The following is an 18,767-nucleotide window of genomic DNA, read 5'->3' as shown; positions in this document are numbered from 1 at the left end:
TAGCTTATCTAATAACTTTTGGCTTAAAGCTTGCAGTGTTTCAACATTTTCCAACAATTTCTCCCCCCTACTGTGTACGAAGAGAAGTGTCGTGCTGCTCACCGTTTGGTAGTGAAGTCGGCATCACCCATGTATCGAGGGGATGGGAACCGGCATCATATTTTGCTCTGAGGACAACATGTCACTCTCCGTTTCATTTTGTTGAATTGTTGGCTGAAACTGCTTTCGTTGCAAGTTCATCCTAAGTTCAACAGAACTGAATTTTGTGTTGCAGGGTATTATTTTGCATATGAATATTGTTATTGCTTTCTACAATTACACCTTTAATGCACAAGCATACATAAAAGAATTAAAAACAGTTATATAGATACAGAATTAGTACTACCCACGTATAATGCACATCCTTATTTTTCCCTCAAAAATTTGGGTAAAAAGTGTGCATTATACACGGCAAAATATGGCACTTCTTCATCTGTTGATCAACAATTCTTGCCCTGGCTTGTGTGGCTCAGTGGACTGAGCGTGACCTATGAACCAAAGGGTCATGTTTTCAATTCCCAGACAGAGCACGTGCCTGGGCTGCAGGCCAGGCCCTCAGTAGGGGGCATGCAGGAGGCAACCACACATGGATGCTTCTCTCCCTCTCTTTCTCTATTCCTTCCCCTCTCTCTAAAAATAAATAAATAAAATATTTTTAAAAATTCTTTAATCCCTCCCTGGAACACAGTAGCTCAGGTACCATCTCCATTGCTGGCAGACACACTGGGGCACAAAGTCTGAATTGCTTGCCCCCCTCCTGGAGTCACGGGGTCATGCACTCCAGTTCCTAGAACAGCAGCTCTCCACTACAGCTGAAGCTGGCATCTTTAACTCTCGAGTTCTCCTATCAGTCTCTTTTGGTTTCTATGTCTGGAGTCCCCAAGAACCCGGCATAATTCCATGATGGGGTTCTCACCTGCCGTGGAGACCCTGGTCGGATTCCTGGCCCATGCACCTGGCTCTCTCTAAGTGTCTAATCTCTTTAAACGTCTCTTCTGGGAGATCCCGGGGAGCCAGTAACAACCCCAGGTCCCGATGACCTGTGGGTTGGTGACTCTGGATGCTGGGTTTACTGATGTGTATGGAAAAGGGGCTCCCGGCAAATCTAACCAAGAGGAAGCTCCCAGGGCGACCTGGTCACGAACTCCTAGCTAGGCAGGTCATGTGGGTAGTCACTCCTCAGGCCTACAGCTTCTCTAGTGAAAGGTCATCTTTGCTAAGCAACCCTGTCCACTGTTCCTGTGCATTTTGTCACCACACCTTTGAAACACCAGAGTGATCGATCGTCTTCCCAGACGTCTCCAAGGAGCACCTGGTCTTGTTGACTCTCCTGTGATCCTAGGCCCCCCTTGCTCTATCCCGCCTTCATTCAGTCTCCCTTCTGTTCCACCTTAAGTCCAAATGCTTAAAAGAAGCTGCGCACTGTCATCCTTGAAAGTATTTTCTGCAGTCTGTTGAGATCTTGCTTCCAGGTGTAGCCTCTGTTTGGCTCAAATGAACTTACATAAAAGCTCTCTACTGGTTTGGACACCTCTAAGTCAACAGTGACATTATGCTGATGTCAGCAGTCAGTGTTGACAGGCCCCAGATGCTGCCAGAGCCCGGGCGGGGCTTTCCAGAGGCACCCACTGAGGAAGCAGCCCTGGGAGGGTGGCAAACAGCAGCTAATCATAAACTACTATCTCGGGCCAGAGGAGAAGGAAGTTGGCATTGGGTGCCGGTCACCCTCCTTCTCCAGGATGTGCTATAAAAGCTTGGCCTTTCCTGGGGTTGGCAGAGACACCCACGGCCACACACACAGGTGGCATGGCTGTCCTAGGCGTCACAGCTGCCCTGCTGGTATGGATGGCCACTCTGCTGTTCCTGTCCCTCTGCAAGCAGGTGCACAGCAGCTGGAAACTGCCCCCAGGCCCTTTCCCACTGCCCTTCTTTGGGAATATTTTTCAGCTGGAGCTCAACAATATACCAAAATCCTTCACCAAGGTAAGAGAAGTGTGGTGGATTTGGGGAAGGAGAATTTGGGCATTAGATGCAATATCTGTGCACTCAACATATTGTAGACAGACTGTTCTGGATGATCTGAACCCACAGCAGTGTCCAAGGGTGATATTCAAAACATCCAGCTAATGGGACTGCTTGGCCGTGGGGCCCTTGACGGGCACTGGCTGGAGAGGGCCCGAGAGGCCCCTGCTTGAGCTGCGTGTTCACCGCCTCATTGGTGGCTGGCTGGGCGAGGCCACTGCGGTGCGTGGCGTCAACCTGGAGTTCTCTGTAGATGCCAAAGAACAGAGGGAAAAGTGAAGTATGTGACCAGTCGGCCTGGTACCTTCTCCGACGATTATTGTGAGCAGTGAACGAGCTAACACATCTGAACACTAAACGAGTCGAGCCTTGGCCGGTGTGGCTCATTGGCTGGAGCGTCATGCCACGGACCAAAACGACACGGGTTTAATCACCAGTCAGGGCACACGGCCAGGTTGCAGGTTCGATCCCCAGCCAGTACAAGGAGGCAGCCAGTCAATGCTTCTCTCTCTGTCCCCTGACCCTCTCTAAAAAGCAATGAAGGAAATGTCCTCAGGTGAGGATAAGAAGTACAAAAATAAGTAAATGAGTTGATAAATCTACTCAGTGAGCCACACTACAGAGCACAGGGGAGGCGTGGAAAGGGTTTTCACTCAGGGAGGCACTGGCACGGCTTCATGTGCCATGGGAGGTGGGCTCCCAGGGGTTGAGATGGTGCCCAGCTCTGGGTCTCCCTGCAGTGCCCTGGGGTCCATGACCTCGACTGGGAACAGCAAACAGCGCAGGTGCCATGGCAGAGGTGGGCAAAGTGGCTTCAGGGGAGGGACATGAGAAGCAGACCCACGGGTTGGGGAGATGGCCACAGCCAGGTGGGTACGGCTTAGGGGCACAGGTGCACTGGAACCTGGGTCCCTGCAGGGTCTCCCCAAGTGAGGCTGGACTTGGACAGTCCCCAGGTCCCTCTGGGTTCTCTTGGTCAACAGCAATGACTTTGGGGGTCAGTTTGAAGCATGACCCTCCTGTTCCCCAAGCTCCTGTGACCTCACTCTGTCCTTGCTGGTCTCCAGCTGGCAGAGCGCTTTGGGCCGGTGTTCACTCTGTACCTGGGCTCCCGCTGCGTTGTGGTCCTGCATGGCTACCAGGCTGTCAAGGAGGCCCTGCTGCAGCGCAGGAACGACTTTGCCGGCAGAGGAGAATTCTTCCTGCTCCGGGAGCATAAGGACAGAGGTACCTCCCGTTCTGCACGTTGCAGGTGGTGGGCTCTCAGGGCCTGGCGGGGGCTGCCCATGGCAAAAGGGTCCTAGAGAGGGCAGAGAGGTGGACAGGTGCTCAGACAACTCGGGGGATGGCTGGTGTACCCATTCACCCAGTCACCATGCAACCTGCATTTTCACGAAAGCCACTGTGACACTTGGACCCCAAAGGACCAGGACCTGCAGCAATCGCACCCTGTCAGCAGACAGCGATTGTCATAGAGCAGTGTGACAGCAGGGGAGGTCCTGACAGGCGAGCACACCTCCAGCCTCCGGGGCCCCCAGTCTTCTCCATGCTGTCCCCACTCACAGCTTCAGCTGCTGCTGGGTGTGGCGGCTCCAGCCTCTGAGGGCCCCTCAGCCTGACGGGCCCTGAAACCTGAGGCTCTGCAGGGCTTTGCTCAGCTGCAGTCTCTGTTCTCCAATGAGGGGCCTCGGGTGCCCCACTGGGGGCTGTGCCTACAGCGGGACGGGGTGCTGAGTGCAGCCCAGCTCAGAATGAGTCTCCCACGGGGCCATCCCCCAGCCTCAGGTGTCTGTCCTGTGCACCTCATGTCTCCACAGCCCCAAGTTTCCCTTTTCCAGAAAACATGCCGGTCACCACCTACAGCCAGTGGAGGGGCTGGGCCTGGGGTCATGAGCAGTCTGTAGCTGAGTGTTTTCCAGACTCCTGACCCCAGACCCTGCCTTCTCTGTCTCCTGGATTGCCCTGGAGCTGTGGGGGACACCTGCCGGGTGGGGCTCCCTTCCTCAGCTGCCGCCCAAACACTGGCTGCCCTGCCTGCTGCTCTCTGTCCTGACCTTGACCTTCCTGCTTGTGCTCCTTGTACTCCCTGTGGGTGAGGCTTCAGTGAGAGTCCGGAGCAGATCAGAAATAGACAGTGCCCCCATCTACCCCGCGACGTGGGGCAGCCTCTGCTTTTCCTGAGTCAACTTGGGTAACAAGTGTCTAGAAAACCTTCATCTTCTCACATAGAATTTTCAAATGGACGCATGTGCAGTTGGACACGGTGCCCTCACCGGCTCCTTCCCCTCTCCATTTCCAAGGTTCTGCAGTGGGTGGTATTTTTCTCTTGGACACTGTGGGTTTGTTTCACTTCTTAGGGTTTGCCAAAAGCAAAACGACCACCCCAGCCAATGTCATTAACACTAGAGGGCTTCCCATGGTCCCCAGAGTCCTCTGCCGCCCCTGGTCCCAGGCATGGGCCCAGAATGCAGTCAGGCTGGACCAAGGGGCCTTCACTGTCTCCTGACTGGGGGCTGCAAACCCCTGTCTTTAGCTGGGCTGTGGACACGGACTGTGCCATGAATGCTCGTCGGTAGTGCAATAGTGGGAGCACAGGCTGTGTGCTCGTGTGCAAAGGACCCGCACGCCTCATCCAGTCACACTTTAGAAAGCTCTCATGGAGAAGCCATTTCCATCCAGATTTCAGCTGATTTGATCGCAAACAGGGCTGGCTGCTCCTAGCTCTCCGTCTCCCCCCCGCGCCGCACCCCCCCCCCCCCCCCCCGCCCTCTCCGTATCTCTTCTTGCTGTGTCTCAGCCTGCATCTGTCCCTGTCTGCATCTCTCTCCCATTCTGTCTCTCTGTCTGTGGCTTTCTGTCTGTTTCTGTCTCCGTCTGTGTCTGCCTCTCTGTCTGTCTCTCCCTCGCCACAGCTCTCTTCCCTGTGACATTTTTTTTTTAACCAGAAGATATGTGGATTTCAAGGTAAAGAATGTCATTAAAAACAGTCATTATATACCCACATTCATTTTAAGCCAAGCCTTTACTATTTCTTCATGTTAATTTCTTTTTAAAAAAATATATTTCATTGATTATGCTATTATAATTGTCCCATTTTCCCTTTATTCCCCTCTGCCCTTCACACCCCCTCCCACTCACATTCCCCTGCTATAGTTCATGTCCATGGGTCGTACATATAAGTTCTTTGGCTTCTACGTTTCCTATACTATTCTTACCCTTCCCCCTGTCTATTTTCTACCTACCATTTATGCTACTTATTCTCTGTACCTCCCCCCCCCCACTCCCCTGTTGATAACCCTCCATGTGATCTCCATTTCTGTGGTTCTGTTCCTGTTCTAGTCGTTTGCTTAGGGGTTTTTTCTTTTATTTTTTTATTAAATTTTTTTTTTTTTAGGTTTCATTGTTAATACCTGTGAGTTTGTTGTCATTTTACTGTTCATTTTTTTGATCTTCTATTTCTTAGATAAATCCCTTTAACATTTCATATAATAAGAGTTTGGTGATGATGAACTCCTTTAACTTGACCTTATCTGGGAAGCACCTTATCTGCCCTTCCATTCTAAATGGTATCTTTGCTGGATAGAGCAATCTTGGATGCAGATCCTTGCCTTTCATGACTCGGAATATTTATTTCCAGCCCCTTCTTGCCTGCAAGGTTTCTTTGGAGAAATCAGCTGACAGTCTTATGGGAAGTCCTTTGTAGGTAACTGTCTCCTTTTCTCTTGTGGCTTCTCAGATTCTCTCCTTATTTTCAATCTTGAGTAATGTAATTATGATGTGCCTTGGTGTGTTCCTCCTTGGGTCCAGCTTCTTTGGGACTCTCTGAGCTTCCTGGACTTCCTGGAAGTCTATTTCCTTTGCCAGATTAGGGAAGTTCTCCTTCATTATTTTTTTCAAATAATTTTTCAATTTCTTGCTCTTCCTCTTCTCCTTCTGGCACCCCTATAATTCGGATGTTGGAACGTTTAAAGATGTCCTGGAGGTTCCTAAACCTCTCCTCATTTTTTTGAATTCTTGTTTCTTCATTCTTTTCTGGTTGGATGTTTCTTTCTTCCTTCTGGTCCACACCGTTGATCTGAGTTCCAGTTTTCTTCCCATCACTGTTGGTTCCCTGTACATTTTCCTTTGTTTCTCTTAGCATAGCCTTCATTTTTTTCATCTAATTTGCAACCATATTCAACCAATTCTGTGAGCATCCTGATTACCAGTGTTTTTTGAACTGTGCATCTGGTAGGTTGGCTATTTCTTCATCGCTTAGTTGTATTTTTTCTGTAGCTTTGATCTGTTCTTTCATTTGGGGCATTTTTTTTTTTGTCTCCACAGGCCTGTTACATATAAGGGGTAGATCCTTGGGTGTTCACCAGGGTGGGGCAACCCACTGGCCACATTGTGATGCTATAGGTGGGGAAGGGGTCTGAGAGGGAACAAACACTTGCTCTGCTCTCTGCCGGATTTCAGTCACTTCCTCCGCTGCTCCCCACAATCAAATTGGGCCCTTCTGGTGCTGATTCCCGGGTGGGTGGGTTTGTGTACATTTTAGGCCCCTTTGGGTCTCTCCAACGGACTCTCCTGTGAGTCTGGGAGTTTCTCCTGCCGCCTCAACCCCCACAGGTTTTTACAGTCAGAGGCTTGAGGCTTTATTTCCCTGTGCTGGAACCCTGGGTTGTGCAGTCTGTCTCACTCCCCAGTTGTTCCTCCCAGTTTATCTGCACACAAATGTGGGATCGCCTGCTCCGCCAGCTTGCCATGAGTCCTCTCCACCTGGCTGCCCTTATCTGCCCCTCCTACAGGCCTGGATGAATGTTTCTTCTTTAACTCCTTTGTTGTCTGACTTCCATACAGTTCAATTTTCTGTCACTTCTGGTTGTCTTTTGTTTTTAAATTTGTTGTTGTCCTTTTGGTTGTGCGAGGAGGTACAGTGTGTCTACCTGTGCCTCCATCTTGGCTGTAAGTCCCTGTGACATTTTAAATCACCTGCCTGCCCCTGGCTGTGGCCCACTGTGCCCTCCCTTGCCATTTCCCTGATCTCTGGGCTTGGGTCCAGGGCTCTGTTCTCTGCTTCCTGGGAGACACTCTGGACCCTCCCATCCTTTGCTCGTCCATGCCAACTGCTGGGTCACCAGGCTGGCGATTCTGACGGAAACCCGAGCCTGGAGCGTTTCCCCAGGCATGGACTCCCCCACCCCCTCCTCGCTGCGCAAAGCCCCACAGGAACCTCAAGCTCAGACCTGCAGACCCGCCCCAGGGCCCCCAACTGGTCCCCACCTCTGTGCTCAACTTGGTGCCCGGTGCTGCCCACCCTGGCTGTGCCACTTTGTCCTGACCTGGGCCCACGTGGAGGGCAGCCGTGCTGCAGGTCGTCCCCAAGCTGCTGGTCTGCGTGCTGGGGAGCCTGTGGCCCCCACACTCAGCAGGACACTTTGCGGGGCGCAGACTTGCGAGTTGAGGCATCAGGGATGTGAAGGCAACAGTCAAAAACGGGGTGGGTTTGGGGGGGATTCCATCCTAGACCGGAAAGGGGTGGCAGGTGTGGTTTTCTGTCCCAGAACAGGTTTTAAGTGTGACAGGGCCGGGAGTCACGGGTGAGACGGGCAGGGTCCCCACGAGCGGCGCCAGCGCTGCGCTCCAGCCGCGGGTCTGCAGGGCGGGTGCGTCCCCGGCTGCCCAGTCGCGCCATCGGGGTCTGGGCGTTGGCAGTAACTCCTCTGTGGTCCTTCCTCCCTAGGGATTATTTTCAACAATAGCCCAACCTGGAAGGACACCCGGCGGTTTTCCCTGACCGTCCTCCGTGACTTCGGGATGGGGAAGGAGGGCAACGAGGCCCGGATCCAGAGGGAGATCCCTTTCCTGATGGAGGCGCTCAGGCAGACAGGGGGTGCGCGTGGGGGCCTGGGCGGGGGGGCGGGGGGTGGGGGAGGCTCGACAAGCGCTCACAGGGAGGCCGCATTTCACGACTCCAGGTCCTTCCTCCAATGCGGGGGCAGGGGTGGGGGGCAAGCGCGGTGCTGCTGCTACACCGGAATCACTGAGCAGTAGAGAGACCCCGATAGGTCCCAGCGCCCCTACCTTTCGTGAACGGCAGTTTTTTAGGGCTAGTCCTCCCAGGAGTCCAGTGGCGAAGCAGCGCCCCTGGGGCTCACCGCACCTGTGTTCCAGGCAAGCCCTTTGACCCCACCTTTGTCCTGGGCTGCGCCCCCTGCAACGTCATCTCGGACATCCTCTTCCACCAGCGCTTCGACTACAAGGACAGCACAAGCCTGAGGCTGCAGAAATTGTTCAATGAGAACATGTACCTGTTCAGCTCTCCCTGGGCGCAGGTGAAGCCACTCTCCGCCTTTGTCCTGAGTCCGCACCCCCCTAGCTACATCAGTTAGGTTGGGGGGCAAGGGAAGGGACACTCGCATTGTGTGGACAGACAGGCCTGCACATTCCTTCCGGAGACTCGGTGAGCCTGATGCAGCCCGTTGCTAAGCTTGGGACCCTTATGGCTTCACTCTGTCAAGTCGGTCCCCACTGTGCACGTGACCCATGGGCACCATAGCGGCAGCCCTGAATTTAGCTTTGGAGGAACGCATCAGCCGGCACACAGCGTTAGGTTGCATCCAGAAGAAAAAACACACGTGGTGAGACACTCTCTCTTGCTCTCCTCTCTCCAGCTTTATAACATTTTCCCAAACTATCTACACTACCTGCCTGGAAGCCACAGAAAAGTACTGAAAAACGTGTCTGAAATAAAAGCCTACGCCCTGGACAGAGTGAAGGAGCACCAGAAGACCCTGGACCCCAGCTGCCCCCGAGACTTCACTGACTGCCTGCTTGCAGAGATGGACAAGGTGCCCCGGGAAGCTGAGTGCTCGGCTGGCCTGAGATGGTTGTGAGGAGGGGTGTTTCTCTGATTTATATTGCCCCCGGCACCGCCGGTGCCCGGACTGCCTGCAGTGGGCCCATTCTGATGCTTGTGGTTTTACACAAACACACTGGCTTTAGCATGACCCCCGCACGCTGCTCCCACACAGCCAGCCTGCCTGGCTCCTTCAACACCACACAGCTGTGCCCTACCGCCACCCCTGGGGAAGCGGACAGAAGCTGTGGAACATGTTGTGGGACCCCTCGCACTGGTTCCCTCCATGCCATGCCCCCTATCCCTGACTGTGCCTCATCTGGGGAGAGGCCCTCGGCATTCCTCCTCTGCATGTGGACTCGGAGTTGTGCATGACGCTAAGGGGTTCCTTGAGTGCTCAGCAGTTCTGAGATGGTTGGCTGTGCTGTCTACCTGACCGCCCCTCAGGACCCCCAGCCCAGACTGAGGCTGCTGGAGGTCATGGCGCAGGACCAGGCAGAGCCTAGCCTGGAGCAGGCTCTGCGCCCCAGAAGCGGCCGGAGCCCCGCAGCCTAGATGAGGCACAGGCCCTCACCTTTCTGGGAGGCTCGGCTTCCCTAGCTGTGCAGAGGAGTTGGCTGTGATTCCACAGGACAGCCTTGCTCACGTCTGCCCTTTCTCCCTGTGGAGCTGGCAGGGCAGGGCTGGGGCTGCTCTGCGGTGGAGGGACGGACTTAAGGGTCTCTTTCTCGTTCACCTGAAGACATCACCTTACTGAGTCTCTGTCTGTCTGTAACTTCCATAGCAACAACACAGTGCAGAGCCTGGGTACATCTTGGACAACATCGCCGTGACTGCGGCCGACCTGTTATTTGCGGGGACGGAGACCACCAGCATGACTCTGAGATACGGGCTCCTGATTCTCCTGAAATACCCGGAGGTTGAAGGTACGTCCAGTTATGGGCAAGGATCCCGGGGCTGTGCGGCTCTCTCACCTGGACGGCCAGCCTACAGCATTTAGGCGTCAGCTTTCTTCTGTAAGTGACATTGCTTGTCAGCCCTTGCAGGGCTGGCGTGGGGTCACTGGACAACTTCTTGGAGGGGAAGTGTCCTTGTACCTGACAGCCACCTGGCACTCCTGACCAGCAGCCCTCCCACACCCCACTGGCACCCCTGGTCACTGCGGAGGGAAGCCCAGCACCGGAGTGGAGTGTCGCAGTGCCGTCTGCGCTCTGCTCCGGAGTGGATGCTGACTGTAATCTCTGCACTGCCCCTGAGTACGCGGCCGCCTTCCAGGCCGAGCTGGGGTGGCCTTGTCCCAAGGAGCTCCCCACTGCCCCCAGCCACACTCCCCGCTGCTGGTAATAATGTGGCTCCTGCTGTTTGCCAGGCACGGGCACAAGCCCTTTAAGACACTGTGTTCCTGAGGGCAGCCATTACAGGGTAAGAAGTAACTTCCCCCAGGTGCGTGGATACACGACCTGTCCCGGGTCAGACCTGATCCGCCGACACCGTAGTGTGTGCACTCTTTCTTTCTAACGGAAAGGTGGGGGCAAAGGAGCCCGAGAGCTGGGGAGCCGGACCCCGCACAGGCCCGTGGCGGCCCTCAGGGACTTCTCACCTCGCTGCCCCAGGGGCCATAGACTCTCAAGTGTTTTATGTTATTAATTATGAGGAATTTCTAATATAAAGAAAAAGAAAATAAATGAGAGACACCCGTACGCCCACTGCCAAATTTCACACGTATTCACTTTGCGGTCCATACTTCTTCAGGGCTCTTGAAAAGAAAGTTCGGAGCCAGCTGAAGGCCCTGCTCCTGCCTCCGGCCCGCCCGCCGGAACTGCCGGGGGTCACCCCTGAGCAGGACGCTGTTGTTTCATTTTCACTAAGTATCGGTATACCATCTGTCCTGTTGTCTGCGATTTAAATTTTTACCCGGCTACCAAACTGTACATAACTATGCAGTTCAGTCAACGTATTATAAAGGCCCACAGGAAACCAGAAGCCCAGAGAGGCCAAGCAACTTGCCAAAGGTTGCCGTTACCTCCGCCAGCGAGATGGGGACTTCTTCGAGCAGCGGACACGCGTGTTTGTTTCCACCCTGCCACTCGCCTTCCCGCTCCATGGAGACATGCAGTAAAGCAGCCCAAGGCAGTCATCAGTCCGGAGATGTCTCTCCTAATGGAAATTGCGAGACCCTGCTGATATTTTCTGTTTCTGTCATAAGGACAAGACCTGGATTAGTCACGGTCAGCGGAGATAACGGAAGCCACAGAGAGCTGGGCAGCAGGGGTTAGGGTCTGCACCCCTGGCCCCCCTGCCGTGGTGGTGCCCGCGACCTCAGCCCCCTGTTCTGTGGCTGTGGGGGCGCCTTCAAACCCGACAGCCCTGGATGCCGCAGAGATGCCCGTGACCCTGGCAGCAGCGACCTCAGAGGCATTAGGGGTCAGCAAGGGCACAGGCCACACTTTGGGCTGAGGCAGTGGAGGGTGGAGAGGGCTGGCCCCAGCCAGAACTGAGGCAATCAGGTTAGAGAAGCCAGAAATGTGGGCTGTCCCGCCACCTACTGGAAGACAAGAGGAAGACCTCCAGTTGCCAACCTTTTGAACTCTCCTAGTCAAAGGAAAGGCCTTTCCTGACTAAGAACAGTGTTTGCTACTTCCAGCGCCACGGCAGAGGAAGAACTCATCGAACACCACAACGAATCACGCCAACCTGGCGGACGGTTGTCCAGAACACAGACTGGAAGCCCCAGAAGGGTGCGAGCTGACGGAGAGCAAACACAAAATAGCTCAGCGAGCTGCAAGAAAACTCAGGAAGACCGTTCAGTGCACTCAGGAGTAAAGTTAATGAGCGGGAACAGTCCTTTGCCAAGGAGACTGAAACCCCAAGACAGAACCAGACAGAAGGTGTGGAGCTGAGGAACTCTGTACGCGAGATGAAGGTGCAGCAGAGAGCACGCGACACAGGGCAGAGCCCAGGGGAGGGAAGGCAGAGTCTGGCAATGAGTCACCTGGGAGAGGAGAGAGCCCTGAGATTTTTAAAATGAAGAAGCTCTAGGAGAACTGTGTGACTTCTTTTTAAAAAAGGGCAACCCAGGGTGGTGGGCATCCCCGAATGAGGAGAGAGTGAAAGGGAACGGAGGAGTTAGAGAAATAATGCCCGAGAACTTCCCACAGCTGGGAGAGGGCTGGACGCGCAAGCACAGGGGTTGATATGACAAGTAATCAATCGCCTCAGTGCAGGAAGGCCTTCTCCAACACGTCGTTTTAAAACTGTCAGAAGTCAGTGATACAGAAAGACTTCAAAGGCAGGTCAGGGGAGAAGACAGCCACCTACAAAGGTGCCCCCATCAGGCTGTTGGCAGATCTCTCTGCAGACCTCTACAGCCCAGGAGAGAGAGGTGATAGATTCAAAAATCTTGCAAAATAAAACCTGCCAGCCAAGAAGATTCTATTCAACAAAGTTATTCTTCAGACGTGAGGGAGGGACAAGGGCCTCCCTGGGCAGACAAGAGCTGAGGGAGTTCACTGTCGCTGGGCCTGCTGTACAGGAAAGGTTGGAAGGAGCTCTTCTACCTGAAATGAAAAGGCAAAACTACACAAAACTGTGAGTAAGGTGATGGGCAGATGGACAGAATCAGAAAATTGCAAAGCCGTTTCAGAATACAGCATAAAAGTTAAAGGGAAAAGCATTAAAAACAACTATAACTATTTTAATTTGGTAACAAGCTCACAACATAAAAAGGGTTATTCTGTGGACAAAATATCAAAGGAGAGGAGGGAAAGGGCAAGACCTGTGTGGATGGTGTTAGGAAAACTGGACAGCCGCGGGCAGAGTAATGAAACTAGACACAGCGTTACCCCGCGCAGGAAAATGAACTCCAAGTGGGTTGAAGACAGGAAGTGAGACCTGAAACTACAAAATGTAGGGGAGAAACTACGTACTACGCTCCTTGACATCACTCTTAGCGAAGTTTTTATGGGTTTGACTCAAAAACCAGGGAAAGAGCAGTGAAAATAAACAAACAGGACCACGTGACACTAAGAAGCTTCTGCACATCAGGGGAAACTGCCAACAAGATGAAAGGCAACCTACAGAATGGGAAAAGGCCTTTGCAAATCACATATGTGATAAGGAGTGAATACCCAGAATATATAAAGAACTCATACAACTCAACAACAACAACCACAACAACCGAACAACCCAATTTAAAAACGGACAGAGCGCCTGAATAGACATTTTTGCAAAGGAACTTCCAAGTGGTGAACAGGCACGTGAGATGCCGTTCGACACCGCTAACCCTCAGGGAAATGCAGGTCCGCACCACAGTGAGGGACCGCCTCACACCTGTTAGGGTGGTGCTAGCAGAAAGACAGGAAGTATGTAAGTACTGGGGAGGACGTAGTTGGTGGAAACCAGTGAGTGTGGAGGCTCCTTAAAGAGGTCAAAGTAGAATAACCATATGGTCTAGCTATGTAACTTTTGAATATTCATCCAAACACTCTGGAGCCACTCGTTTAAAGAATATGAGCCCCCCACAGTCACTGCAGCATCATTCACTACAGCCAAGAGATTGAAACAAGCCGAGTGTTTTAGGATGAGCGTCGACGGATGAGTGGAGGAAGGCGTTTTTCACAGCAAATCTATATACGTAGCAATGATAAGTGTGACCTTTCCTCATGTGACAGCGTGTGTGGACCTTGAGGTCACAAACAGAAAGGGACAATACCCTACGATTTCACCCACATGTGGAATGTGAAAAACCAGACCAATCTGGTCCCACAGACACAGACAGCAGACGGGCGGCCGCCAGAGGCGAGAGGGAGGGGAAGCGGTAAAGGGGGAAACTGTAGAGTGGTGGGTGGTGACACTCTGGGTGGTGTGCACAGTGTCATACATACAGAAGCGGAATTATAATGCTGCACAGCTGAAGCGTATAAACCAATGTCACCTCGACAAAAACTTAAAAAAGGATGGATGCCAAAACATGTTGTAGACTGTCCCCTGGTGAGCTCAGCTCTAACGGACTTGTGGGAGGCTCAGGTATCCGACGCAAGGCTGCGGGCTGAAGCTCCCACCACTGGTAGTGCTCCGTAAACACTTACTGGGTGGCCGGCAGGCCGGCTGGGAGTGGGGCCGGCCTAGGCCAGTCTTTTACACCTGTCCATCCCTATGTTGCAGAGAAACTTCATGAAGAAATCGACAGGGTGATTGGGCCAAGCCGAGTCCCCGCTGTCAAGGACCGGCTGGAGATGCCCTACGTGGACGCAGTGGTGCATGAGATCCAGCGCTTTGTCAACCTCGTGCCCGCCAACCTGTTGCATGAAGTAGCCCAGGACACACTGTTCAGAGGATACGTCATCCCCAAGGTCAGGTGTGAGCTGGAGTCCACACCCCAAGTACTGTTCCAGCGGCTCAGCTGCTGTCCTGCCCAGGGACAGGATGGAAGGTCCCTCTGGTAGATGTGGCTGGGCCACACCCCCACCCCACAAAGTGCTGTTTCCGCAGAAGTCCCCACGTGGACCTCGTGACCACAGGAACGAGGAAACGTGGAAAAGGGACCCCTTCGATAGCCTCCGGGGTCGGTGGCATATTCTAACACGAGAAGACAGACAGCACAAGTAGCACGCAGCCCTTTACTCCTCTGAAAAGCTTAGGGTGCCCACTAACCCTTTCCACCTGCCCCGGCTGCTTTCTGTCTGGTCCTAAGCAAACAACTTCCTCGACTAAAACACACTCTTTTGTGTAAGGTAAAATCGAAACACCCTTCCTCACTGGGGGCCTGCAGATCAGAGCCCGTGCTTTGCGAGCGTGACTGAGGCAGCCTTTATTCTTCCAGGGCACACTCATAGTTCCAACACTGGACTCCCTCCTGTTTGACGACCAAGAATTCCCCGATCCAGAGAAGTTTAAGCCAGAGCACTTTTTGGATAAAAATGGGAAGTTCAAGTACAGTGACTATTTCAAGCCCTTTTCTGCAGGTAAGGAGTTCGGGTGTAGCAGCCTCCCCAGGCGTTTGCCGGGATTCCTGCCCTCCACCCCACGTGTAATCCGCTGTCACCCAGACCTGCATCGCGCCCCATGCTTGTGCTCGCCACGTGACCCCCACGTGCTCCTCTCTGCTCAGAGCGCTCAGTGGCACCTTTCCACCAGAAGTCCTGGAAGCGAGGTGTTGGGGATGAATTATCTTTCCATACGTAGATATTTCACTTCGTTCGGAGCTAAAACCCTTTACTTGCTAGGACTTGGTAAAAAAAAAGTATTTCAAAACCGTATCACCACATTCTCTGCAGGGCTACTAAACAAATATAACATGTGGTTCCCTGGACTCATCACGGGCCCATGCAGCCTTTCTTGGGCTGTCAGCCTGTGGGCTTTGGTCCCTTTCCCAGGGCCTCTCCTCAGACGTCAGTGTGACGGAAGGTCATGTGACCACCTCGGTACTTCAGCACCCCAGGCTACAGCGCTGGCTTCTTTCCTGTGGGGCACGGGGACGACCGCAGGGCAGGCGGAGACTACTCTCCAACCTACCCGGGGTCACGCAGCTGAGTCCTGGTGGCTGAGGTGTGAGGCTGGTCCCCAAATATGTGTCACTGACACTGTCACCCTGAAATCCATTCTGCGCTCCCTGTCCGTGGGCAGAAGGGAGTCCCTCCCGCTGCGGGCAGCAGTTCTCCCTGACGCCCCCGCCTGGCTCTTGCCTTAGTGTCTCTCGTATATACGTTGCCACTGCAGGAAAGCGGGTGTGTGTCGGAGAAGGCCTGGCTCGCATGGAGTTGTTTCTCCTCTTCACCGCCATTTTGCAGCACTTCCGCTTGAAGTCTCTCGTCGCGCCCGAGGACATTGACCTCAGCCCCATCGCCAATGGGTTTACCAGCATCCCACCCCATTACAAACTCTGTGTCCTTCCCCGCTCGCAAGTGTGAGGCACGGGCGCTCTGGAGACGGTAGATGGGCGCGAGGGAAGCTGCTCTCTGCTGGTCAGTGGTGTGGGCTGAGTGGGGAGGCCGTCCAAGCCCCCCCAGGCCGCACGCACACCGGCCTTAACAGAGTAGGTCCCACTCAAAGCCAGCAGCTGCATCATCTCCCAGTCTCTCTCTGACTGGCCACCCTGCCTCCCTCTCGTAGGGATCCTCCCAGATGACCCAGGACAGTCCCCCCATCTCAGGGTCCTCATCACACATTCCAGGTCCCTTTGCCGAGTAAGGTACCACATTCGCAAGTTCTTGGATTAGAATAAGGATGCCACTGGGCCCACTGTTCTGCCATCTCATCCACCACGGGGTGTGGCCAAAACCCGAGTTTGACAAACGGGCAAATCAGTCAACTGCAGAAGCCCCGCCACCCCTGCTCTGAAAGGAGCCTGCCAGTCTCATCACACCACGCCTAATAAACTCTTCCTGCAAATGCCGTCTCACTTGCTTTGGGAATTCGTTTGAGAATGCCGTGGGAAACTTCGGAAGTGCTCCAAGTGATGGGAACAGTTGGGAGGGAGAGTAGGGGGGGCCCTTTGAACATAAATGAGCAACTGACCCAGGCAGGAGCATTCGGCTGGAGTCCAGGCCGACTCCTGGTGGGGCTCAGGTGCCAGGCCCCCTCTGTGTGGCAGGGGGCCGGCTCCTGCATGTTCACAGGGCTGGCTGGCTCTCTGGCTTCTTCTTACAAGGGCAGCAATCCCATTAATGGGGGCTCCACCCTCACGACTAAGGACCTCCCAGTGGCCCCACCTCCTAATGCAGTCATGTTGGGATTAGGATTTCAACATGCTCCTAACCCCCGGAATCTGTGTCCTCACATGCAAAACACATTTACCTCATCCCAACAGCCCCATGTCCAAGTCCGTCGCACATCCACTCTGAAGCCCGAAGCCCGAAGTCTTGTCTCACCCCCACTCACGTGAAGCAGGGTGAGACTCGGCACAGCGCACCCTCAAGCAGCCGACATGCGGCTGTGCGCTGTGTTGCTGGTGCCCTTTGAATGTTGGGGTTTTGAATCGTTTGCACTTACACATTCATTTTGTATTTGTCTGTGTACTTACACAGACCTAAGACACGTTTATTGAGCCCACAAAGGATGCACGCGTCACTGTGGGCAGAAATGGCAGTCAGTTCCCAGCTCACAGTTCCCAGCTCACGAACACAACCTGCCTCCATTTATGTGGGGCTGTTCAGATTTCTGGGAGCTGCATGGTTTTGGGGGATCGTGCACACCTGTCATTACATTAATTCCCAAATGCGTGGTGTTTTACGCTACTGTAAATACCATTTTCAAAACTTCATTTTGCCACTTGTTGCTGCTTAGCCCCACATGCCCGCAGGTGGCTGCTGTTCCGCTGCCCCGCACAGACCTCCGACCCAGGCACGGAGCATGCTCAACACCAGTGTGAGCTGAGCTCGGGTGTCGCTCGTGCCATCTCATCGCTGTGAGAAAAGGGAAACTAAGGACTGACCAGGCTCACACCTGGTCTCGGTGAGAGCACGGGACGGCTCTTCCGAGGCAAGAACACGGCTCCCTGGTGCTGAGGTGTCCTGTGCACGCATGCATGGCTGGTTCCCAACACGAGGGTGTGACTGCGAACCCTGCAGGGAGGAAAGCTGCAGTCTGTGCCCAGCGTCTCCTGAGCAGTTGCTGTGAGCAGCATTTGGCTGAGAGGCGTACCCTTACCTGGAAGCTATTGCAATATTGTGCCATTTTCTTGCAATAAACTGTAGACTCCTCAGCATTGTCATTTTGGGTCTTGCGCCCTGATATAGGCACATCAATTAGATTTTTTAAAATACTGACCTCTACTTAGCAAACTTTTGTACTCATTCAGCCATTCTGTAATGTATCTGTAGACTCACCTCTGAAGCACATTAGCAGTTCTTCTGCTCTTGGTCTCCTGCCTCCCCGTCTGGAACTTCCAGTAGACAGCCAGTGTCTGAACACACCTGACATGCCTTGCATACTCCACCAGTAAGTATAAACGAAGTTACCTCCTATCTCTAGCTTTCGGAGGGTTTTTTTTTTTTTAACATAAATAGGTGTTGCGTATTGTTAAAGGCCTTTTATTCATCAGTTGAGCTAATTGTTACTTTTTGTTGTGAATTAAGTCTACAAAATTAGTTCTACTCAGGGACTTGATCAATCACAGTTTTCTAAAAGAGATGTTCCCATGTCACTCGGGTGAGCATATTAATCTCGCGAGACTCACATTTGACAGGACACGACGACCCCATCTCAGAGCTGGACGACGCAGTCTGCATCTCCGGCTGGACACCTGAGCTCTCCGACCGACTGGACAGTGTACCCCAGACGTGCTCTTCCTCTTCCATGGAGCCAGTGTGCTTTGGTCGGGGGCCAGTGCGGGCCCCTCGCCAGCCCCGTCTGTCGCCACACCCACTGTCCTGAGTGTGGGAGCCTTTCAGGACAAGGAACCCCCTTGGACTTAACTCACTGTACCCTGACCCAGGCGCACAGACTTGACTCCCGACATTGCCCTCAACTGGGTCAACGCGAGGGGCGGACCTGAAACGAGCCTCAGAGGCACAAACAGCCCCACGTGACAGGCTGTGAGCACACGGAAGTTTTCTAACGTTATATTCTTGTAACAAGTGTCTCAGTTATGTGTTCTGTGCCCATGAAAGCACAATGCACACAGCCTCCAATTACGTTCTTTTCCTCAGCCTCTGACTGGCTGAGGAAAAGAACGTAATGCACCGACCGGCTGTCTGCAGCACCTGGGTCCTCACTGCTGGGGTTTCTGGGATTCTGTGGAGTCCAAACCTGAGCAAGGCACAGAAGAGACCCTCACAGGGAGGCTTCTCAGAGCCCTTGCGCCTATTGTGCGAGGGTCTCAGGCCTGCATCTTGTGCCTGGGCACCCAGACCGGTAGGTCCTAGAG

At 53.5% G+C, this 18,767-nt stretch overlaps 1 protein-coding gene across 1 annotated transcript; it reads left to right on the top strand.

The window, feature by feature from the left end:
- Positions 1 to 1,806: 1,806 nt before the first annotated feature.
- On the top strand, positions 1,807 to 16,289 carry CYP2E1 (cytochrome P450 family 2 subfamily E member 1). The gene is made up of 9 exons (XM_053922283.2): positions 1,807 to 2,022; positions 3,129 to 3,288; positions 7,787 to 7,936; positions 8,218 to 8,378; positions 8,718 to 8,894; positions 9,687 to 9,828; positions 14,066 to 14,253; positions 14,724 to 14,865; positions 15,620 to 16,289. The coding sequence occupies exons 1-9, from the start codon at positions 1,846 to 1,848 to the stop codon at positions 15,808 to 15,810; spliced, it is 1,488 nt and encodes a 495-aa protein (XP_053778258.1). The 5' UTR covers positions 1,807 to 1,845; the 3' UTR covers positions 15,811 to 16,289.
- Positions 16,290 to 18,767: the final 2,478 nt, after the last annotated feature.

Source organism: Desmodus rotundus, chromosome 4 (assembly GCF_022682495.2).
Source record: "Desmodus rotundus isolate HL8 chromosome 4, HLdesRot8A.1, whole genome shotgun sequence".
Classification (NCBI taxonomy): Eukaryota; Metazoa; Chordata; class Mammalia; order Chiroptera; family Phyllostomidae; genus Desmodus; species Desmodus rotundus.
The sequence above is the reverse complement of the archived record's forward strand: the minus strand, read 5'-3'. Positions and strand labels throughout refer to the sequence as shown.